Genomic DNA, 26,005 nt, shown 5'->3' on the forward strand with positions numbered 1-26,005 from the left:
CACCTCCCAGGTTAGGTGGGAGGAGGAACACAGTATCAACAAGAGCTGACTGCAGAATTTCTTTTAGAGAAAAAAAAAAAAAGCCTTTCTAGGATGAGACGGTTAGAATGGTCGTGAGTAGTAACATGGTGTGAGTCTCCTGTAGAACCCTGGACAGCCAGTGTAAATGCCAAGCAATGAAATAAAGCTCCGTGTGTGTGCATTTGTGTGTGTTTCTGCATATTTCAGGTGCTTTTTATCATTTTTTAAATTAAATACAATAAATGAGTACATTCTTATTGAAAATATCCGAAATCCATTTCATAAACATTTATGAAGCAAGCTTGCTATATTATCATTGTTGCTCATACATGTGATCAAACTCTACACCTGAATCATTATATCTACTTGATGCTTAATTATTACTGTTCATTTTATAGTCTTTACCTTTTCAGATATTGATTCTTATCTTATTTTCATTTGGCTGCTGTAGCTCCAAATATTGTATCCATGGAATTTTACTATAATTGATAGTTTTTATATTTTCTGATGCATTCAGCATCTTAAAGTACTCTTCCCTAATTGTCACATGAGTGATATCCTCATAGGAAGAGGGATATTTTATTGTAGGTCTTTTCTTCAAATGTCACTAAAGAAGACCCACTGACTATCAGCTTGCAATTTTGCAAATGAGTACTTTGGGACTATGTATTCTCTTTATATTTTAAATTCATTGTCTGGAAATTGGTAAAATTATTTCCTTATCCACCAAGTTCGAGAATTTCTTGGGGATTTCTTGGGGATTTTAGTTGGTAAAATTATTTCCTTTCCATCAAGTTCAAGAATTTCTTGGGGATTTTATTATATATAACTTACATATAATACATTATAAAATTATAATAAATACATAATAAAATATATGTATATAAACTTTAAATCTTAAATATTTCTTTACTCAGAGTGATTTGGATATTTCTTATTATTTTTTCCATCTATATTTATTTTTTAGTTACCTTTTATGTGCCCTTTATGTCTTGTAGTCCTTCATATGTGATTTCAAATTCTTTAAAATTTGATCTCTCTTCATGAGCATGAAACAGTAATAACTGTCTCCATGTCTCCACTTTACGAAAGAGGAAACCGAGATACACTGAGAATAAGGACTTGGTGGTCGTCTCACACACAATCAGCAGAGAAACCACGTTTTAAATAGAGGCAACCTATCTCCAGATCTACCTCTAAAACACTCTTCTGCGCCACTGCCCCCTCTTATTTTTCTTAACAGATATTTACTTAATATGGTCCTCTGTGTCAGACATCACAGTGGGATTGGGAATAGAGCAGGTCAGTAAATCAGATAAAAGTCCTTGTGTTCTTGGATTGTAGAGTTTCAAAGCACAAAGAGCCCACGGTGTGACAAGTGCTGTGATTCGAGAGGTGCTGGTTATCCTACAATCATCTGTCATTAAGAAAAAAAAAAAGATCCAGTCTCGCTGATGACTGTTGGGTACTGGGTGTGGGGTGGCTGAGGTGCTGACCAATTTGCTCTTAAGGGCATTAACTTTTTCTAGTCATGGTTCAGAGGATGGATGGAATCAGGGTTCCCAAGAATTTGGTGTAAAGAGGGAAGGCATTGAGACTCGGTAGGTGATAGAAACCAGGAGAGGGGAAGCAAAGTGCCACGGGACTCAAAACAGCAGGAGGTGCCCGAGGACTCGGATCCCACCTCTCTATGCCCTTGAGTGTGGGGCAAGCACTGTTCTCTTGGGCAGTATTGCTTCTTCTTCCATCTTTCATATTAATTCAGTTTTCAGAGGTGTCCTTTTGAGTTTTCTTATCTTACCAGAAATTTTAAAGCGGCAGTATTTTCATGTGTCCACTCAAAAAGTCTTTTTTTAGTTATTTAAGAATGGTTTTCGCTTTCTAATAGTAAGTGCTTTCCAATGCACACTAACAGCTCTGTCTTTCAACCTGCCCTGGCAATACCCTCTGCTCTTCCACTTAGGGAAGTTCTTTGAGCTCTCATCCCCAGCGATTTCTCCAACATCCTGAGGGAGTAGTGAGTAGATGTGAGCCAGTGTTTAAATATCTTCTTATGAACCTCAACACCACTCTGCTCTAGGGGTGACTTTCAGGATCTCTCCTCAGGCCGAATTTTTTTAGCTGCACATAGTTAGCCCAGAAAATATTTAGAAGAATGACTCTGAAATCTATTTTTAGGCTACAATGTCTTTCATCTGTTATTCCTTCCAGTTATCTGCTAAACTGGGCTGTTTTTGCATCATACCCTGTTCATCCATACTTTTGAAATAAGTGTGGGCTTTGAGCACATAGTATTTTGGAAGAAGGCCTATAGCTGGCAAGGGAGAGGAAGAGGGCAAATCAAAGCCTGAGAAATACGAAACATCAGTTGAGGTGCTACCTGGCAGGGAGTGACAATGTTGCACCCAATCCAACTTTCAGAAGTTTTGCAAAGGATCTTGGTTTTGCTCAGTATATAGGATGGTGTTCTGAGCCAATTTTAATTAAATTCTAAGGAACTAATATCCTCAGCATTTTGGTGAATATCCAAGGAACCAGCATCTCTATGATAATTAGGTTATTTCTGAACAGCATCCTTTCTTCTGAGCCCAGTTTATATCCCACCTATTTAACAAAACTGGTGCCAAACAGTTCTTGTCTTATAGAATGGAGGTCTAAGGTAAAATGGTTTTTGACTGACCAAATACTCTTAGGGATAATACAGAGAAAAGCCTGTACGTTCCAAGAAAATATCTGTTTAATGGTGTTCAAGAACTCCTGGAGCAAGATGACCAGACGGACAAGATTCCAGAGAGGACGTATATGAACAGGGGGCTGCTGATTGCAATTCATTTGCTTGTACTAGAAACTAATAAGAGGATGGAATTCCAACCTGGGACAGAGAAACTAGAACTTTTAGAAGTCTCTTGGGCCTGCAGTCAAATTGGAAATTGAGGAGGCTTGAACACATGGCTGATTTTCCCTAAAGACACTTGCTAAATTGAAAGTTTAAATTGGAATTTAAATCGAAAGTGGAGAAGAAATCTAAAACTCTTAAGTGGAAAAGCCCTGGAAGATAAAGAAAAGCTTTTTTTTTTTTTTTTCTTTCTCTTTGTATTGAATTGATAGTAGTTAAAGTTAGAGACCAAGGTGGTGGGCCCAGGATGCAAGCAAGCTCCCAGTTGAAAGTCCTGGAGGACTATGTTCCAGCAACGGGACAGAGATAGAATCTGAACAAAATTACAAATCGACTTTGATTTAGTTCAACTCTCATTGGATTAAAATAATCACGCACCCCCCTCAATGCGTGTCAGAAAATGGTGAATACTCCCTGAAGAAACACATTGTCATGTGAGAGACTCTCCAAGGTCTATATGCCAAATGTGACATCTAGCAAAAAACTTACTAGACAAATCATGCAACAAGACCATGTGTCCCAGTGCTGTCTCTCCGATGTCCCCGATGAAAAACAAAAACCTGTCATCTTATTGAGACACTAGAGTTAGTTGACAGTGATTGTAAAATTGTTAAGATTAATATGTTTAAAAAATAGAGAGAGAAAGAAAGGACAGATAGTTTCACTAGAGATTTATCTCTGTGTAAAAGGAAAAAAAAGTGCTATCAGCCAAATCACTCAGCATTTGAGCTACACTCCTTGCATGGATGTATTTGCTTTGATACGATTCCTGTTTCTTTGAGCAGAAAATGCTTTGAGCTTCATGCTGGTGTTTTCTACCAATATACTCACAATGTTACAGGGGATGCTGAAAAATAGGCTCCAAATAAAGAGTCATTTACATAAATGGGATGAAACATCCAAAAAATACATTTGTTCTCCAATGTTCAGGTAAATTAGAAAATGCCAAATTAATGAAGGAGAAAACATTTGGCAAAAAAAGATCTAATGAAGATGGTGAAGAACTGAGAACACATGGAACAATGTCTTAAATTTAATTATTTAGTAAGCAGATCCAGTGGCAAATCGAATCCCACCAGGACATAGACAGAGGAAGACAATCTTACTTGCTAAATATAAGGACAACCTCTGGGGCAAAGTCCGACCTAACTTCCTTGCTGCCCTTTATAGAATTTTGGGACTCCCCAGTTTAAGATTTCTCTGCTGTGAAGCAAATCCACTGCATGCAGACCATACACCTGGAGCGCTCCAGGTCCCTCTCTTGAGACTTTGGGGTTAAGGGAATCAGAGAAAACATGAAGGTCCTATTGCTCCCTGTGCCATGGGAAATGGAGCATCTACCCCTGACCCGGGAGTATGGAGCCTTGTGCCAGAACCCACGAAATTGGGTCAAGACTCACCGCTTACCACGGAGGTAAAGTACAATCTAAGCATCGACATGTGAAGGCTCTTATGACACATCTTCAGCAGCTACTCGGGTGTTGAACCATTGACATTCCCAGATTTTGTTTTTATTTTTGACTAATGGGATGCATGTAGGTGACATTTATGTTATGATTGTCTTACGTTTTTGTGTAAGACCATTAATAGCTTGAACACATGGTCATATGTTCATAGGTTTATTTACTCTTCTGTTAATGATCTACTTGTATCCTTAATTATTTTGCTTCCTATCTGGGATGCTTATTTCATTTTGTGGGATGTTTGAATATATTCATGATACTAATCCATACTCTTTTATAGAAACCCTCTTCTACCCCAATTATATAAAATATGTTGGTCCCTTTCTATGTACTTTTTGGATTGCGCTCTCCACAACGGTTAAAAATTCTGCCTTTGTCTTCTGTAAAGTTTCTATGTGTATATATAGATTTAGATATCTAACAATTTTATTTAAGCCCCCTTAATTGGTTCTTCCCTTCTCTCTCTCCATTTCTGCAGTACTACTGTATTGAAGGGGTACTTCATTGTTTCGTGCCGAACTCAGCCTATCAATAAGCAATGTTGTGGTTGGATGAACCCTTGCTATCCTTAGTACGATCGCAAGACATTCTCCAACAATAACCCTCAAGAAATTCTGGAAAGAAGGTTGATTACTCACATGTTTGGAAATTACACAGCACATGTGGGGCCACAGAGAGAGGTGGAGGGTAGAGAGAAAAAGAATGATGGGGGCTTTGGGGTCGATGGTGGGTGCCAAGGATTTGGGGGCTCATTCTATTGATGAATTTAAAACATAAGAGTGGGAATTTAAAAAACAAGAAGAGGTAGAGAGAGAGAGAGAAGAGCTTGAGAAAGAGGGAGAGAGAGAAGGACAAATGATCAGTTATCAGGATCAATTAAGATCTCGAAAACAAAGAGTCTCAGGGGACGGGGGAAGGCAGCCCGGACCTTTATCTGGTCCTGTGGCTGGCATTGTGCTTATTCCAGCTAACCTTCCCCAAAGTGGAGGCCTCTTTGAAATGGGAGCCTTAGCAATCAAAGAGTAAGACAGGCACATGCATTACAAAGAAAGAAAGAAAAGAAAAGGAAAACCAACTGTATCTGGGTTTCACTCATTACTTTCTTCATTATAATGTCTTAACATCTCCTAGGATATGCCCGCTTTTCTTCTCTTTCTGCTGACGATGTATCTCGTTCATCTTCTTTCTCAATACATTCTTGCTTTTCTTAATCCTTTGCCATTTGTATTTTTATTAACCAATTACTAAATTCAGTTTGTCATTAAAATTATATATAATTTATAGATTAATATGAAAATCTGAGTCTCTGATTCACTAAGTTGGTAAATATATTATTTTTCTTGCATGGTTTTATATTTTCAGTAACTTTGTTCTTTAGATTGGGTAAACCTGAACATTATATATTGTTATTTTTTTCCCCTAATGATTTTAGAAGTGTTTTGGGTTGATTTATTTATTTTCCCATTTGATATTGTACCTGATTTACTATTTATTCATGTTTATTTTAAATATAGGAAATCTGTCCATCTTCAGGCATTTATTTGTATTCCAAAAATTGGCAAAGTATTACTTTGGTGTTTATGTAGAGTCTCCTAAATTTCCATTTAGTCAATATCATCATCTATTAAGAAGGATAATCGAATGTTTTGTTTCTAATTATTATTCTCATTTTTTTTTTCTTTTTGAATCAAGAACATTCTGTACAATGTTGATTAGTTGTAGTGGCTGAAGGTATCCTGGGACCAGAAGAATTGCTTATATGAACCTTTCAGAAATTGCTCATCCTTAGAAATGTGACCTAAATAAATGTCTTTTATTTTAAGACACCAAGTTTTGGATTTGTTTTCTTTTTCCAGAAATAATTGTTTCTTTTGAAGCAACAGGCTAAATATTTCTAACTTTTTATATTAAACTTTCTATCTTATTTTAATTTTGGTATATCTCTTCTGAGCAGCATATATATATTTATATATATTTAAATATCATATAGCTTTGATTAAAAATGATATTTAATCTGATTATGGCTATGAGGTGTTTGAACTAATTTCTACTTCTTTCATTTTCCATGCTTTTACTTTGCATTTTTCATTCTCCTTCCTGGCTTTCTGTTCTATTGATAACATAAGTTTTATTATTTAACTTTCTGAAAATTGTTCCTTGCTTTGGAAATTACAGATTTTTATTCTGCTAATTTAGTATTTATACTTCAAATTTTAACCTATGGAATGAAACATGAATTACAAGATTCTTTCTTATCTATTACATTCTGCAGAGATCCTAAAGGCAAACACTAATACAATATTTACCAAAATGTAAGTAAATAAAAGTAAGAAACTTATTTGTACACATTGGAAAGTCTTTAATAATGGGTCCTCCTCGAGTCCTGAGAGCCTACCCTTCTTAACTAGTTCCAGAGAAGGTTGGTAATAGCAAATTATTTTCCATCAGCATTTTGACAAGATGGTTTTTATCAACTTCTACCACCTGTTTTTTTAAGACAGTAATTTAGTTTAAATTTAATTATTGGGGTGCCTGGCTGGCACTTTCAGTTAGGCGACTGACTCTTGGTATCTGCTCAGGTCATGACCTCCACATGTAGAGCCTCCTGTCAGGCTAGACGCTCAGCATGGAGTCTACTTAAGATTTTCTCTCTCCCTCTTCCTCTGCCTCTCTCCTCCACTCTCCTTCTTTCTAAAATAAATAAATTAAATACTTAAAAACAAACCATTAAAAAATCTAATTATCAGGGCACCTGAGTGGCTCAAGTGGTTGAATGTCTGCCTTCTGCTCAGGTTGTGATCCTGGGGTCCTGGGATCGAGTCCCACATCAGGCTCCCTGCAGGGAGCCTGCTTCTCTCTCTGCCTATGTCTCTGCCTTTCTCTGTGCCTCTTGTGAATAAGTAAATAAAATCTTCAAAAAAATCTAGTTATTATTATTTAGCGTTTCCTTTTTTTTTTTTTTTTTAGCGTTTCCTTTTTGATAGCGTAAGGTTTTTTTTTTTTTCTCTTTATCTTTGGTGCTTAAAAGTTTTAAACTATCATATCCAAGGATAGATTTAATTTTGTGCTTGGCTTTGGTGTTTATGTTCATCATAAGGGTCCATATATTTTCAAATATAGAGCTGTCATGCAATTTTATCTATATATACTGCTCTTGGCCATAATTTCTTCTTAATTCTTCTAGGAACATTATGCTCCAATCTATCAGGTGCTTTACAAAGTTTCCTCATTTTTATCTATTTGAGCTTATCTGCTTCAACTACTGAATTTTACATTTGACTTGTTAAAATTTCTTTGTGTCCAGGCTAGAGGTAAGGCTGTCTATTAATTTAAATTGTTCTCTCTATAATCTGTGTTTATGTGTGTATATTTATACACACATATACATTTATATTATAAATATGCACATATATGTGTATGTAATTACATTTTAAACTTATAAATATAAATTTATATATATATAGTTCTATATATAACTAAATATCTACATAGTTCTATATATAGAACTATATATATAGTTCTATATATAGAAATATAGGTCTATATTTTTCTATGTGTTTAATGGCTTTAGTTTTTTATGCATATAATGTGCAGATATGCATTATATATACATACATATATAATTAAATTTAAATTTAAATTTTTGAATATAATTTTATATATGGTATATATATAAAACTGAGTACATATAAAACTTAGTACATATTTCTATATATCTCTATATACTTTCTGTATATGCAAAAACTAAGGATTTTTATTTTAGGGGATTTGATAAGGGATTTTACATTATTTTCATACAAATTTGCTTTCCTCCATTGTCTAATTTCACTTAATCACTTCTTGATCTCTTTTGTAAAAATATTATTGCTATTTTTTTAAATTTTGAGTCCTAAATATAGTTATACTATTCTTCTGATCATTTGTGTTTTATATTATTCAAAGTGAATTCATTTTCTGACACATTCTTTAGATTATTGTCTATCTTTTAATCTGATTTGTAGCCTTCGGGTAAACAATAATATATACATTTTCTCTCTTATTTGGAAATCCCGTTTTCTCTCTATTCATTCTTTACCATTTAGCAGTTTTGGAGATGCCACTAAATCAGTGGCTTCCTCATCACTCACCCTGGCTTAGGGGCTCTATCCTCCTTCTATTGTTCCCTGAAGGTGCACTTTCATGTAAGCAGTAAGCACACACACACACACACACACACACACACACACACACAAAATAATTGTAATTGTTTTTAATTGTTTCTTTTAGGTTTATTGTTTATGTTCTGGGAGCATATAAACCCCAAATGACCAGGATTTCAGCAGGCCTAGATTGTTAATATTTATTCATGTTTTATGAAATGTTGTCCAGAGAATTTATTTATGCATTCATGAATTTATATGTGTGAGGTTTTCAGTATGACTATTCCATTTTTAATTTTTAATTTCATCTTTACATACTATTTTTTTACATATTATTATCCATTGCTGTCTTCCTTTTAGAGAAAAGGCCATCGTTATAGATGGTATCATTAATTCTCACAATGTTCCAAAGTAAGTATTTTATTTAATTAATTTACTTTTTAGAGTGGGTAAGGGGGAGAGGGAGAGGAAGAAAGAGAATCTCAAGAAGACTACTTGCCTAGCATCAAGACCCATGGAGGGATCAATCTCATAACTCCAAAAGCATGACTTGATCTGACACCAAGAGTTGGACACTTAACCGACTGAGCCACCCAGCCACCCACTGAGCTGCTCCAAAAGTGAGTATTTTAAACCAAAATTTATGAATGTAAAAAATGAAGCTTGGAAAAAAACATGAAGCTTGGGAAGTTTAGGTGGCTTGGCTTATCTATAGCATAATAAAGTCCACTTTGAATAAGCATAGGCTTTCAACTATGCATTTGATTTTTTTCTGGAAATTGCTATTACCTATCCAAAAGGAATTTTCTTATGCTATTTATAATTTTATCAATTCTCAACATTTTTAAAAATATTCTTACAAATAGATTAAAACATCTTTATCTCTACACAACTGTCCACAGGCCTCACATACTTGACATGGTATAGCTGGTTTAAGCATCCATATATATGGTAAAAGAAATGTTAGAAAATTTACATCATCATCATCAACCCTTTTAAAATTGTGCACACATTTGAGAAGAATTCCTTAAAATGAGCCCCCACCACTGGTGATGTCAAATCATTGAATTAAGAGCCCTTTTGAATATATTGATTAATTAAATTCATAAATGTCAGATATAAAAATTTTGTACAAAGGACTTTAGTAACTGAGTGGGTCTCAACAACAGTAAAGTTCTCTTGTTTTTTAAAAAATACTTTTGGAGTTATACTTACATAGGCTAAATAACTTGAATGTGACACACTTTAAATCCAAGTCAAATTTTCATGATAACATCATCAAATTAAAATTACGTTAAAAATGTAACAATGTAAAATTAAATCCTTATGAGAATGGCAAAAGGAACAAATAAAATATAAGTATAGGGATCTAGATATGATTTTAATCTAAGGCAGAAAGTTGTTCCACAAATTATGCACTGATTTGAAATATGGGAAATATGACTAGAGGTTTTTTTTACATATTTCACATAGCTAATTACATTAGACATATTTGGGATTGTAGAATGGGATGTTCATATGTACATAAATGTATATAATGAATCAGTACAATTCATCATACATCATACACAAACATGCGCAAATATGTATTTCCATAGGGAGAGCTGACCATAGGGTAGTTCAATAGAGAGAGACAAACAATCTTTGTATTTTCATATAAATCTTGCTATGGCCACATGTACAATTTGCTATCCTTGTTATGATAATTTAAAGAAGCTTAGGAATAATGGACATAATGATTTAGTGAGTTGACATTTGGTGATTATATATATATTTATAAATATATATATACATATATATATATAAATATGAAAATGCTTCTCCCTAAAGGGTACAGAGAGGGAATTAAATGTTTATTCCTAAACGTATGCACCATTGTTTCTCTCATGGGATTCTGAGGCAAGTGTTATATCTTAAATAATAACATTTTCAGATACACATGATCAAAGAAAGTTTGGGGGAAGAAGAAAGTTGATACACATCAGAACATTGCACATATTGACTGATTTAACATATCCTTTACATATAGAAGGTGGAGTTTTACACAACCTTGAGAAATCTACCAAATGGGGAATCTGAAACATGAGAATCTCCTCTAGTTACTGAATTACGGTATTCTTTTTCCGCTACACAATACAGAAGCTTAAAGAAATATAATTCAAAATTTCCACAATATTCTGCAATTATGCATATTTTCTACCCATATTTTGAAAAATATTCATAATAACAAGAGGAAATACAATTTGTACACCACATCTTGATAGCCTTGCTAATGCAAGATGAGCTCAAACATTACATTTCCTTTCCTAACTGTCCCTAGGACATATTTTTCATTTTTCCTAATTTAAAATTTTTCTACCTCCTAGCAATTGCAAGCAGCTCTCATAAACATGTTTGTCAGCTAAGATTTCTCTTAAAATTTGCCCGAGAGCATATTACATGTACATTTCTTGTTTAAAGGGATGCTTCTGAGTAAACTCAATGAAAGTTATTTGTACATATGGCTCAATTTTAAATACAAGCTATTTATTCAGAGATCATAACACATTAACATCAAACTGACTTTGAATGCTGATTTGCAAGCTGTTCATGGGTATGTACGAATAAAGCAAAAACTGCTCGAGCCTATTCCACATTCAGTCAAAACAGGTATCGCATAGGTTTAAAAGTATATGTAATTCATGTTCACCTTCATTGTCCTTCAGAGTGAAGTTTGGGTTTACAGATAGGCGTTCATCAAGAAAGAAGTTAAACCTTGGTCCATTTGCAAAATCATCTCTATCAATGGCACTGATGGTATGAATGACCTGAAGAGAAAAAAGCAAAGACTAAATAGGGAATTTAATTTGACTTTTTCTTTTATTTTTAATTATACTATGAGATTTTTAATTGTCATCACAGAAGGATTTTTAAGAGACCCCATTATCCATCTTGAGTATTTTCAAACAGATGATACATGCATCAGCTACCTGGCTGGTTCTTGCATGAAATTTTAGCAAACACAGTATGAACAATTTATAATCATTCACAGTTTATTTTCTAGCATAGCACCAACATTTAATTTCTTTTTTCATCACCCACAGTACAATGGGGCCAATTAGTGGCAAGATTTTGTATGAACACCTGTTTGAGGAAACGCGAAGTGTTGTTTGCACAAATAGACACATCTAAGTTTCACGTAGAACAGCCTCGCAGTGTAGGTTGTTCTCAGTAAAGTAGAAGCAAAAACAGGGGTCATGTTATTTTTACTGTTTCAGGGGACCTTTAGAGGGCATGATCCAGCCCCTCTATTTTGACATAGTTGGGATAAGGAATGTGAGACCCCAAAGGATTGTGATGTGCCCCCAAACTGTTAAATTGTGGTAGAAGCAAATCCAGACCACTCAGAGTTTTATGGAATTCTTCTCATATGCAGTGGTTGGGAGACAACAGTTCTAAAAATCAGGCTATGCACATTATGGAGCAGAGACAGTTAGAACATAGAAATGAAGGATTCCAGGTGGCTTAAGAACAGAACACAAATTCCAATAGCTGTGGCCATTTTACACTCTTTGAAAGGAAATGTCCAAACTAATATGCAAGACAATATTTCCTCTTTTAAAAAGTAATATCCTAATGCTTAGGTGTCCTTTTTCTAGCCCTGTCTTAAAGAAATTAAAAGAAAAAGAGGGAAAAGGAGCCATAAAAAGAGTGTTTCCTAGGGCGTCTGGGTGGTTCAGTTGGTTAGGTGTCTGCCTTTGGCTCAGGTCATGATCCCCTGCCCTCTCTGGCTCCCTGCTCAGTGGGGAGTCTGCTTCTCCCTCTCCTTCTGCCCCCCTCCTCATCCTCTTTCCTCTCCCCTCCCCTACTTATGCTCTCACACACAGTCTTTCTCTCAATAAATAAAATCTTAAAAAAAAAAGTGTTTCCTGCATGTGAAATAGTGTGTTCATTCCAAAACTTGTTATGATTTCTGGAGGATCCCTGGGTGGCAGAGTGGTTTAGCACCTGCCTTAGGCCCAGGGCATGATCCTGGAGACCCGGGATCAAGTCCAACATCAGGCTCCCTGCAGGGAGCCTGTACCTCCCTCTGCCTGTGTCTCTGCCTCTCTCCCTCTCTGTGTCTCTCATGAGTAAATAAATAAAATCTTAAAAAAAAAACCCACAAAAATTGTTATGATTTCTAAAAACAGCTTACTCAATTTCATCCCATTTCAATCTTTTTCAAGTGAAATAACAGACCGATATGTATAAGCATTAAAACCTAAATTCCTGGGCATGCATTGAGCCCATTAGTTGGTCAGGGAGAGGAAGATGAGTGTAAAAGTACTAAGAAGGAGTCATCAGTGACAGGAAGACCAGAAAAGCACGTGTCTCCATGAAGTAGAAGCAAAGAAAGTGCTTCGAGCTACAGACGTGATCCATTCCATTTTTATCTGCATATGGCTCTCTTTTACTCAAAATGGACTTTCTCAGCAAGAAAGTTAGGTAAAAGCTTCCCCCTCCACTCACACATCCCAAGAAGTCTCTATCATTCTTCTCTTTACCTCCCTTCACACTGTTAGTTAATGAGCTGAAAAGTTTACATATCTCCTTGTTTGCTTTCTTTTTTGTTTAAATTGCAGCAAGTCTCTGAATAGATCCTCCCCCCACCCCTTGTTATTGGCTTTTGACTTGATAGAATAAATCGATGGATAATCAGAAACAATCTGACAATTTTCTTCAGTGCATTCTAGATTCGTGGAGTTCAGAGTATGTGTAATCTGAGGAACATACCCACATTCTCTGTATCTCAGGTACTTAATATAAAACCAAAATAAAAATATCAATTTTTCGAGATTGTTTTCAGGGTTAAATAAAATAAATATGTGTTTTTCTATTTGAAAATAAACATCCTATCTCCCCTAATCCTTGCTCGTTGTCATTCTCCAAAACACAATCCTATGTTCTCGATACCTCGTGATGTACTGACACAGTTGAAAATTCACTTATTATCCTAGAGTTTGATTTTGGAAGAGATTGGCACAGAACAATTAATTTAAACCAACTAAATTATTTTACATTTCCTCTTATTACTTCTTTGGGACAATTATTTTCTTCTTATTTTAAATTTTTATAAACAAGCTTATTCTAGTTGTCAAACACTGATATAATTCATATTTTATACAGTTACTGTTTTACTGTTATCTTTAGTACAGCATACTTTCCATTTTTATACAAGTAATTTCAAATCTGACTTGCCCAATCATGGCAAATTTGTCTTTCTCAAAGATTTCTTGATCTTGTGTACATAACAAGTGATGAACTGATTGTCACATTTTGTTTAAGAGTAAACCACTTGTCTTAAATTCCTGCAGAATTGTCGTTCATGCATCTATACTTATTCTTCCATAATACTTCTGAAAAATGCTTCCAAAAGCCTTGACTGTTGCTCTGCTTTTTTTTTAAATTAAGGTTTTATTTATTTATTTGACACATACACACACACACACACACACACACAGAGCACAATTGGGGGAGTGGGAGAGAGAGAAGGAGACTCCCCATGAGCAGGGAGCCCGAATGAGACTTGACCCCAGGACTCTGGGATCATGACCTGGGCCAAAGTCTGATGCTTAACCAACTGAGCCACCCAGGCATCTTGTTGCTCTGCTTTTATCTAGAACTCAAAGATATTCTCTTGGTGGGAAATGTTCATTAATTTTTTCTGTAACTAATCACCTTTTCTCTTTCAGTAGGAGATAGATTTCCATGTGTTGGTTCCTTAGATTTTTATTAGGAAAATCACCCCAGAAGTGAACATGTTTGTGCTTGTTAAAATATTGAGGCCCCCGGCAGATATCTAAATAAGTGCCATGTATTCCAGAGGAGTATTTTCTACCCTCTTGTCAGGTGTGATTTATCTACACTGGGCTACCTGTGCCGTCTGTTTGTGCAATTTGTTAGTGGTGTACAGTCCATAACAATTTATTTTCTGTCTCTCATTCTTTCTCACTGAACTTAGATGTTTTCTATTATGTGCATATTTTGTAACTTGTGCATAAAGTGATTATTTGGAAATATCTGAGAGAAATACAGTCACAGATTTATTCTACTAAAGGGGAAGGGTACTCGCATCAATAGTTGGTATTTATAAATAGTTACCAGCTATAGTTTTTGGGAATGTCCAATAATAAGGATTCATTTTAGCAGAAACTAATTAGAATCAATTTTGTATTTATTTTATCAAATCAATGTATCACCCTGTTTGAATGTGTTTTCTATAGTCTATTATGTCTTGAGTACTTTATTGGGGGAAAGCATCAAACTAGTCCGTATCACAGATGTATGCAAATAATGTAGTCTTCCGTTAGATAAATGAGCTGGTCCTAACTAAATATTTAAACTATTTTAAAATATTAAAAAGAATGTTCTATGGAGTAGACTATATCTTCCTTAAATTAATCAATGAAATCACTTTATAATATAATCTCAAATGAGATCATAAATTTATTTCATAATAATACTAACTTCTGTTAGTTCAGTGAGCTTGATATTTGTAAGATCTCGGTGTAAAATCTTTACTGATGATAGTACTTTATTCCTAGAAAGCTATATTGTTAATAATTGGACATGATGGGAGGAGGCTGGTGTTAGGTAATACATTTTTTAAAAAAATATATGTTATGTTTCCTAAGTTTACTTTGTAATAAAACATACACACACACACACATACTCACAGAGGGAAAAGTCAATATAAATAAGATAGAAAGCACCCTCATCATTTATGTTTCAGTTTCTATGTGTAGGCCCATTGCATTTATTATGAATTCACTTTACTTTGGGAACTGACTTCAAATTTCATGCATGTATGATTTTCTTCTTAATATTTTTTTCATGCAAGGTACTTAAAATATTTTTTTTTCCAGAACAGGGAAATATATTAACTCAGAGAAATATATTGCTACAGTTCAGGTGTATTGATACTTGATTCAACATGAACTCTGTTGTTAGATGTCGTTTATGCGGCTTCACAAAAGACACGTCTCTCTGCCATGGCCACATGCTGTTATATTTAGATGCACAGCATCCATAATAAAAATGTCTGTAATTCTAAAAGCAATTGTTATAGAAAGAGGAGCCATTGTACAGCTGGGCAACACAAATATGCTTCAGAAAACCTATTTCACAAATCATTATTTAAATAGAGTTCCCTATTCCTACTCCACATCAAAACACAGTTTCTCCAGAAATGCTACAGACATAAGATTAAATGAACCAAAGATGGCAAAATTAAACAACAGAAAGATTCAGACCATTTCCCTTGTAATAGGTTAATCATACAAATTGACCACACAGATTGACAATGGTTTGTTTAAATAAGGGTGCAATAAACAATATTTTCAAATGACTTTTCAGTCCCTTAGTAGAAAGTTTTAATTCATTTTGGTGAAACAAATGTTTAGAGAAGCAGATACTTAGGCAATATAAAGAACCCAAGTCTCTTAAAGTGACATCTAAAATCATACAGTAGTAAAGACAACAATGATGCTAACTATGAATGTTGTTTTCTTAAAGGATAATAACTATAATCACACAAATAAATTGATAGATATTAGAACTTAGGGGTGCTAAGTCTAGTGATTGCTTTCTAAAACGGCAACAGCTCTCTGAAGAAAAGAAAAATACTATATAAATGGTTAATGGGACTCAGAAGATAAAGATACATTTTGTCACAAATTTAGCCTTCTCTGAAAAATGGAATGGCTTTCCCTGTGACGAGAATACAGTAACCCACATTTAAAGGCACTAGAGACTCATCTAGTCGTATATTCAGAACTTCAGGCTTGGAAGGGCCCTGAAATTCTGATAAATTTCTTTATTTTAGACACGAAGAAAGCACTTATCAAATCACATAAATCATTTCTTAGAAATGCTATGAAGCTTGGGTGGTCAGTGTGGAGGGTAAAAGAGAGGGACCCATGCTCCCACACTGGCACTGACAGGAGAGCATGACCTGAAGGATCTTTCTCATGATCAAGAGGTGGAGCATATGGGAGGTCAATAGAAAAAGTCCAAGTCATGGGCTAAATGAAAAGAGTTCAACCTGGAAAACTAATACTAGTGTTTTAGATTTGGTAGGACACGTTCCCATTCATAGGAGAAAAATCAACTGATCCAAGAGCAAGGACTGACTATTATTTGTCCAGATTTTCAATGCTTTCATCTGCAAAGGTGGCTATGGAGTAGCAAGTATGAATTTTCCCTACAAATTTTGAAATTATTTGCAAAAGAAAGAAAGAGAGAAAGAAAGAAAGAAAGAAAGAAAGAAAGAAAGAAAGAAAGAAAGAAAGAAAGAAAGAAAATACCACCTAAGAAGAAAACATCTAAAAACAGCTGATGCAATCATGAGTTTATGTTTGCATTTTTAAATCTTTATATCACATTTCAAATGACCCAATTCTGAATTCTTTGAATAACCTACGGACTAAAGAAAAAGATTCTATGAGGGATTATATTCTTGTCTGATTTTGATATTAAAGTTATGTTTCGTTATAAAAAGTGTAGAAAACAGATTCCCCCATTTTGTACTTTTTAATGTGGCATATTTCCACTATCATTCTATTGAAATAGTTTTATTTTTTATTATTTAACTGATTATTAGCTTATTTTATTTTATTTTTATTTTTTGATTCTTAGCTTGTTTAGACGTGCCCTTGTTTCCAATGGATTTTTTTTTCTAACAATACTTTTGAATTCGTATCTAGCTTTATTTATTTTTTACATACAGAAGATAATGAGGCTGATCCTTTGCAAATTATTAAAACTTGCTTAGTGACCCTACATATAGTAAATTTTTGGTCAATGTTTTCGGTAAACTTCAGAAGAATGCATGATCTGATATTGTTTAGTGTATTATTCTAAATTTGTCAGATCATAAATTTTGCTAATTGTGGTATTCAATTTTCAATATCCTTACCAAAATTTTTTTGCCCTTATTCTATCAGCTTCTGGTAAAAGGATACCAAAACTCCCAATACAATAATGGGCTAGTCTCATTTTTAATATTTCTTTTTTTTTTTTTTTTTTTTTTTTTTTTTTTTTTTATTTATTTATGATAGTCACAGAGGGAGAGAGAGAGGCAGAGATACAGGCAGAGGAAGAAGCGGGCTCCATGCACCGGGAGCCCGATGTGGGATTCGATCCCGGGTCTCCAGGATCGCGCCCTGGGCCAAAGGCAGGCGCCAAACCGCTGCGCCACCCAGGGATCCCTCATTTTTAATATTTCTATACTTTTTTGCTTTGTTCATTTTGAGGCAACATTGACACGTATATATAAATTTAAAATTCTTATTTCTATCTGATGTATAAACTGTCTTTATCACAATGAATGTGCCCCTTTATATCTAATAATGTTCCTTTGATGAAGTGTGTGTGTGTGTGTGTGTGTGTGTGTGTGTGTGTGTGTGTAGCTGGGTAAGTATAGATATAGCAATTATTCAAGTAATTATTTGTTATATTTTTATATATGTTTTCTTTCAAACTCTTTTCCTTCATTATTTTTATTTCACACTTTTAATCTTTTTAAGATTTTACTTATTTATTTGAGAGAGAAAGAGAGAGTGTACCTACACACCAGTGGGGGGAGGGACAGAAGGAGAGGGAGAAACAGACTCCCCATTGAGCCGGGAGCCTGCCAGGGGTGCGCTCAATCGCTGGGCTCTGAGATCATGACCTGAGCAGAAGGCAGAGGCTTAACCAACAAAGCTTCTCGGATGCCCCTATATTAACACTTCTTATAAAAAAATTTAAATGCTTTTTTTTCTATTTTGACAAAACACATATTTTAATATGACTGTTTAGGTGACTTTATTTCAACATAGGTGATAACGTACACTTTAAATTTACATTATTTTTATTTACTTTCTACTTTTCACTTATTCTGTATTTATTTTTGTCTTATTTTTTTGATTTTTAAAATCAGATGACCTCTACCTAGCTATTAGAATTCTGTGTACTATAGCTTTATTTTTATTTTTCCTATTTTGTGACAATCTATATATCAGCAGCAAATATGAGCATTTTTCATTTCAAGTTTGGGCTTTACAAACTTCACAGTATTTTCTGGATTATTTTGGAATTACTATTGGTTATAAGCTTCATATTTTATTAGGATTGTATGTTAGTTGTGAAATGGTCCTTCTAGAATCCATGAAGGTCACTCCTATATGAAAAGCTTTTTTACCTGTATATTTGAACTGTAAAACATAATCCTGTTGGAAACAAAACGGCATGCAACAAGTTTGCAAGTATATGAATTATTTTAAAGTAACAAACATTTTCATGAAGAGAGTTAAGGTCAAGAAATAGAAATGTAAATATTTCTTTAGGATTCAGTATTTTAATTTATTTTTTAAAGATTTCTTTATATTATTTGTTTGAGAGAGAGCTACACAGCAACGAGCACACAAGTGATGGGGAAGGACAGAGGGAGAAGGAGAAGTAGACTCCCTCCTGAGTAGGGAGACCTGTTCAGAGCTTGACCCCAGGACCTTGGGATCATGACCTGAGATGAAGACAGACACCTAACCAAATGAGCCACCAAGATTAAATCTTTTTCATTACAGTTTCTACTATCTTGTTAGTTACATGTTCTTTTACCTTTTTTTACTAATTGATCTAGAGGATACAGCATGCTTTCTGGACATATAAAATATATATTAGTAGTTAATCAATTACTCAAATTTTGAGGATCCAGAATTTCAGGAGTTTAGAATATTTTAACTTCATTTGTCTTTCCCACTTATGACCTCTTGTTGCCATGTATATAATGGATAGTTGAAACTCTGGAAGATGTTCCTTAGATTTCTATATATTCATCAATAATTTAGTTTTTGTGAATATATTTATTTATTGCATTTAGCTTGAGGCTCCTCATGAATTCCATTGCCAGCATAGTTATTTTCCTTTATTTATTTATTTTTTTACCCAATAAAAGCTTTAGAGTGTATCTTATGGTAAGAGCTTTTCACATTTTGTTGACCTAACTCTGAGTTTTTCTGTTCTTTGTTTTTGTGGGATATGTTTGGTAGAAAAAAATTCATGGCTGTCAGTTATTATCTTGCAACTGTTGGGAATTATCATTCCATTGTTTTTTGGGTCTTATATTTTTTCAAAAAGATTTTATTTATTTATTTGAGAGAATGAGTGCGAGTGTGCACATGCACACACACGTGTGTGTACTCCCACATGGGCAAGTTGGGGGGGGGGGGTGGAGGGCAAGGAACAGAGGGGAGGGAGAGGAAGAGGGAAAGCATCCCAAGCAGACTCCATACTTAGTGCAGATCCCATCTCGGGACTCAATCCCCCACCCTGTGATCACGACCCTAGCTAAAACCTAGAGCTGATGCTCAACTGACTGAGACACTTATGTGGGGTTTATCTTTCTTGATGAAAAATTAACTTTGTAGTATTCTTTTAAAGTATTGTATCTCTTAAAATGATTTACTTTTCATTAATTTTTTAAGGTTTTTTTTGGGTAAGTATGGATTCATATTCAGTTATAAGAAATACAGAGATGCTATGTACCCAGTTTATCCCACTGGGAACATCTACCAAAACTACAGTACAATATCACAGCGAGGATGTTGACATGGACACACTCACAATACAGAACATTTCTGTTATCATAAAAATCCTTCAGTCTGCCCTTTATAGCCACATACACTTCCCTGCCACCCTCACCCTCTCCTTAACCTCTGACATTTTCTATTATGAAACTTTGGGCATTTAGGTGTGTGTGTGTGTGTGTGTGTGTGTGTGTGTGTGTGTGTGTTTTCCATTCAGCAAAATTCTCAGGAGTTTCATTCTGATTTTATTTTTTTATCTTTGTATGCTTCAATGTGGATGCTTTATTCTGACCTATTTCCAATTAACTTATTTTCTCTTGCTTTGTGCTATTACTGAGAATTCGAATCTATATTCAGTAACTATATTTTAAAAATCTAAATTTTTCCACTTGAAAGTTTTATAGTTTTCTCATCAATTATATTTCTCATACATTTATAATGTAGGTTAAGAAACTAATTTTAGGATGTGTGTACCCATTTTTGACACGACTGAAATAGGCTTTGGTAAATAAATCATTATATACCTATACTGAAAAATTCCTTGCTGCTTTTGAAATGATGATACAGAAAAATGCTTAAGCATCCGAAGTGATTATCTTAACATATTACATAATATATATTAATTATATGCCATTACATAAAATAATTAATACAATATAATTCGTAAACTAAGTACTTTCAGATATAATTTCCATCCACTTTTTCCTTATCATGCTTTCTAATTTTCTTATGGGCAATGAATTTGAAAAAAAATCATGAAAAAAAAAAAAGGTTGTCCATTTACGTATACATAAATACCTTTCAGAGGGTATTAAAACATAAGCAATGTTTGCTTTAGCATTGTATTGGTTGTCCCTTCTACAAAAATACACAGGCAATGCTTCTCAGTACTATAATTTTAGGAGAAGCTTTAAAATGATTTAAAATAGTGTGGAGTGGGGGTACCTGGGTGGCTCAGCTCGTTAAGAATCTGGCTCTCAATTTTGGCTCAGGTCATGATCTCAGGGTTGTGAAATTGAACCCTGTGATGGGCTCCACATCAGGTATAGAGCTTTATCTCTCCCCCCCCAACTACATTTTTTTAAAAATAAATACATAAATGAAGTAGTTTTGGATGATACAGTCATTCTGGTTTACAAAGACAGTAGAGCGACCATCTGACTCAGCCAGACCTAGACCTTTACTCCCTCTCTAAATTCACCTGTGACAGACAGACTTTAAATGCTCCTCATGGGATCCATGCCTCCATGTAGTGCCTTCTCCATTAAGTCTGGATGTGACCTGTGATTTGCTTCTGACCAATAGAATATGGCCAAAAAGTGTTGATATATCACTCACCTGGTGACATGAGCAGACTTAACAGATCTCTCCCTCTGTGTTTGATGAAGTAACTGGCTACATTGGGAAGCCTATACATATAGCAAAAAACTGTGGACAGCGTGTCAAAACTCCAGGGAACATGGGAGAGCTGAAGAAACTCCTGAAGCTCTGAGGTCTATAGCTGAAGGTATCCTAATGCTGCCAATATCCAGGTGTGCTTAGAAGAGATCTCAAGCTTCAGATAAGATGGTCCCGGCTGAAACCTTGATTACCGTCTGTGAGACCCCTGCAAAGATCCAGCTAAGCCATGAGCAGACATCTGACCTACAGGAAATCAGGGGTCAAGATTTCCTCAAATATGTCTTGTTTTAATCTGCTAAGTTTGTGTAATTTGTTATACAGCAGAAAAAAAACAAAAACAAAAAACTAATGTATGTCCCCTTTCAGATTTCCACTTGCTCTATGTTCCACAGCCACACCGGTTTTCCTTCAGGATTGCCGTGCTCCTTCAGCTAGCTGCCATGCTACATACATGCGACTCACGATCCTTTTCAAGTTCTTCACTCCTTCTTCCACTGTCTCCACTTTCTTAGTACACACACTCTCTTTTGTTCAAACCTAATTGTCTTTTAGTACCAATATTACTCAATGGTCACTCACATGTCACTCCTGTGGGACATCCAAAATAGACCAACCTGTCCCTTCTCTGTAACCTCATCTAAAATCTTTATTAAGGTGGAAAGTTCACAGTTTCCTCCTTACTTAATAGAGGGCTTTGCAAAACCATTCAATATAATTTTATTGGTATGGTGGATGTATGCATGAATGAGTTCACTCTTTGATTTACATTTGGGGTCAAGAGAATTTATTTTCAATGATTCTCAAAAATATGTTTGGTACTTAAAATAAAGCTTTATTACATTATTTTCACTGAGCACAAAAATAACATTGAGGGATTTTGAGGATTATACCTAAAAATAATAGAAATAGAGCTGCTGTTTCTCTTCCATTCCAATGATAGGAAGGAAACAATTAACTTACCTGGCCAGGCTTAGAATTTTCACAGACAACAATATCATATTCCCTGGCAAGTTCGGGTGGATTGTCATTGACATCCAGAACTCTAATACCCACTGTGACATGGCTCAGCAAACCAGGATTGTCTGCAAAACACACAGGGATATATTTAGTATTTCCATGCACACTTTAGAGGCTTGGTTTAAAACAAATCTCCTTAATACCGTAGCTTGTCACTAGCTCCATATGCTTCAACAGGACTTTTGGCAAAAGACAACTTTATGATGGCACTCTTTGCTAGAACTCATTAACTTACAGAAAAATGAAAAATGAACACCAAGGCATGACATGAATGCTAAAATGATATTTTGTCATATCAAGGAAATTACATGTTATTCAGGAACTGGAGTGGGAGAAAGTTGTCAGAATTCATTGTATGCTGTCAGAGTCTAAGGGATGAACAATTGGTTTCATCATTAATCTAAAAAGCATAGCAGTTGGTAAAAAAAAATTACATAATCTTTGAAAAGTTCTAGTTTTCAAATTTAAATACACTTGGAGAAAATAAAAAGAAGATAAAAGAAAACTTCTTTACACAAAAGATAATTTTCTTCTGGATAAAATGTATTCAGTGTGTGATGTTAAGTCATAATTGGGGAGAAATAATAATTTAAATCAGAACTTATCATAGAATTAATATATAACTCTGGTAGATATCAAAATATTATAGTCAATACCTCAAAATAAGTCCTAAATGCAGTCTTCCCATTTTTCAGTAAGTCATTAATTCTGCGATGTGAGGAAAAGGCAGATATTTGCTCTATTTTACATTTTAAGTGCAGAATTGATAATGAGAAAATTAAATATATATTTTTTATTGCTGTGTTTGTCATCTTAAAAAAATCCAAAATTAAATTTATACTAATTTTAAAAAAGACTATTGGAAAAAGACATAAATCTAGACAAATTTATGAATTTATCAAAGCAGAACATGAGAAGACATATTAGAAAAAAAAAAGAGATATGGACAGACATAGACATATACAGAGAACACTAAAACTAGTAAGAACATGGGTGGAATAAAAAGTACCATAAGTCGTCCCAAAAGGAATAGAAAATCTGAGTAATTAAAAAAATCAAATTTCATCTGAAACAATTTCTCTAAAGAGAAAAAGGTCAGGTCTAGATTATTTTACCCAAAGCTAAAGAAGCAGGTAATTTCAGTCTCATACATCTTTTTCCCATAAAACAGAGGAAGGAGGAAATACTTGAAAGCTTGTTTTCTGTGGCTTGTGACACATCAATATCAATACCAGAAGTTCCCACTCATGAGAGATTTTAGGTGTGAACAGCCTAAACAAAATGATAGCAAACCCATTCCACTAGGGTGGAATATATAGTAATTATATATATAATTATATAATTATAATAGTGAATTATAATTATATAGTGAATTATATATACTATATAATTATAAATATAATTACTATGTAATATAGTAAAAATATATATCTTTATCAGTTTAATTCCATGCTTGCTTAGTTTAACATTCAAGAAAGGAAGAAACAAGGAGAGGAAGGAAGATACAAAGAAGACATGAGGAAGGACATTTTAAAAAGCATAAAAATTATTCACAAAGTTAATAAATTAAAGGGTGGACCAAAAATCTGAATAATCATCTCAACATGTATAGAAGAACCAAGAAATAGAACACAATATCCATATATTATAAACACAGCGAAACCAAACCAAACAAACATATAACAGAAAGAAAAACTCTGAGTGAACTAGAAGTAGAGATGTACCTTCTCCAGCTGATTAAGGGTGCGTGAAATAAACAACAACAAAACTACAGCGCGCATTACTCTTAATGGTAAAAAACTAACTCGAGTTAATAAAGCTATAAGGACGCTAGAAATAAATCTAACAAAGGATGTGAGCGACCTACATGCAGAAGGCTTTATTGAAGTGTTCTATTAGTTCAGCTTATTTAGACTTCATTGAAGAAGGTCTAAAGAAACTAAGTCCTGTATTATGTGTGTGGTTAGGAAGACAACATACCACAGATAAAACCGTCCTTCCCAACGTGATGTGTGTATTCAATGTAATCTATTGCAAACCCCAATGTTCATAGAATTAGTAGCGGGTTCTAAAATTTATAAGTACTAGGATTATTGAGATTGGAATGGAAAAGAACAATAAAGAAACATGCTCAACAATTTACCCAGGCTTATTATATGTTATTTGCAGCCTTACTATGGCCACTATATAAATACATCTCTTCTGCCCCAAATGTCATAAGTGATTTTTTTTTTCATGTATTCTCGGATTTCCCAACTAGGTACTTGCTCACCTTTTCAGAGCAGACAAAAGCAATCTGTTCTAGAAATCTGACACAAGAATAATTTTATTGTCTCTAATCATCAGTATCAGCAGCCTTCATTGTCCCTGAGTAAATAGTTCTCTGCTCATTTTCTGAAGCAACCTTAGTGAAGTTAGGGGAAGAAAGAAAAAAAAGACGGAAGGAAGGAAAGGAAAGGAAAGGAAAGGAAAGGAAAGGAAAGGAAAGGAAAGGAAAGGAAAGGAAAGGAAAGGAAAGGAAAGGAAAGGAAAGGAAAGGAAAGGGAAGGGAAGGGAAGGGAAGGGAAGGGAAGGGAAGGGAAGGGAAGGGAAGGGAAGGGAAGGAAAGGAAAGGAAAGGAAAGGGAAGGGAAGGAAAGGGAAGGGAAGGGAAGGGAAGGGAAGGGAAGGAAAGGAAAGAAGGAAGGAAGGAAGGAAGGAAGGAAGGAAGGAAGGAAGGAAGGAAGGGAACTATTTTGTAGGAGAAGATGCTGGAAAGACTACATCTTATCGAAAGGCTAGAATTAAAGGACAACTAGGAATCTGACGGTTGTCAGACATTCACCTTCTCTCTGTCCCCACTGCCTCTTGCTCATGTGATCTCTGGACTCGAGTCGACTCCCACTCATTGCACATGGGGGTACAGGAAGCTCAATTCTTCTCGATGGAAATGGACTCGATGTTGATGGGACATTACTTTATTATTCCGATGTATGTATAATTCCTATTCCATTACTTGCTAAAAGCACAGCGTTCAGCATCAGACAAATGCCAATAATCTGTGGACCTACTCCTGTTACATGTCCTGTGGGGAAGCTCAACCGAATGTAATCTTCGTGTGCTTGGGACTAAGGATGCGACCGCCCTGCCCTGCCAGGGGCCACTGCGGGACATCTGGACGAAGGGTCAGGAAAAACAGAATATTGGAGTAAGCTCACGGTCATGAGCCGCACAAACTGAATACCTCCTATTTACTAAGAGTAGCATGAAGTACAAAAACTGCCTTTCACTTCTGATAATTAGAGGCTGAAAACCCACTATGGCTTCACCGCCGCTTGCAGTCTACCTGTGTCAATTCTGGTATTTTCCTGCTCAATGAGAAAATGAGCTACTTCTAAGTGAGCAAACTGGCACATTCCTTTGGGTTTCTCTTATTTCCCACAGCCATTGCGTTAGGATGGGGCCCCTTGAATGACAATGAATTTACCTATAAAGTGTGAAC

The 26,005-nt window shown here is 34.9% G+C and overlaps 1 protein-coding gene across 2 annotated transcripts in view; it reads right to left on the minus strand.

The window, feature by feature from the left end:
- Positions 1-26,005, minus strand: part of CDH18 (cadherin 18) — a 947,353-nt gene that overhangs the window by 18,425 nt on the left and 902,923 nt on the right. For both annotated transcript variants that reach the window (XM_041746928.1, XM_041746929.1), the window contains 2 exons: positions 22,469-22,590; positions 11,209-11,326 (listed from right to left, as the gene is read on the minus strand). In XM_041746928.1, coding sequence (XP_041602862.1) covers positions 11,209-11,326; positions 22,469-22,590 — 240 coding nt within the window. The remainder of the gene's footprint in view (positions 1-11,208; positions 11,327-22,468; positions 22,591-26,005) is intronic.

Source organism: Vulpes lagopus, chromosome 3, assembly GCF_018345385.1.
Source record: "Vulpes lagopus strain Blue_001 chromosome 3, ASM1834538v1, whole genome shotgun sequence".
Lineage (NCBI taxonomy): Eukaryota > Metazoa > Chordata > Mammalia > Carnivora > Canidae > Vulpes > Vulpes lagopus.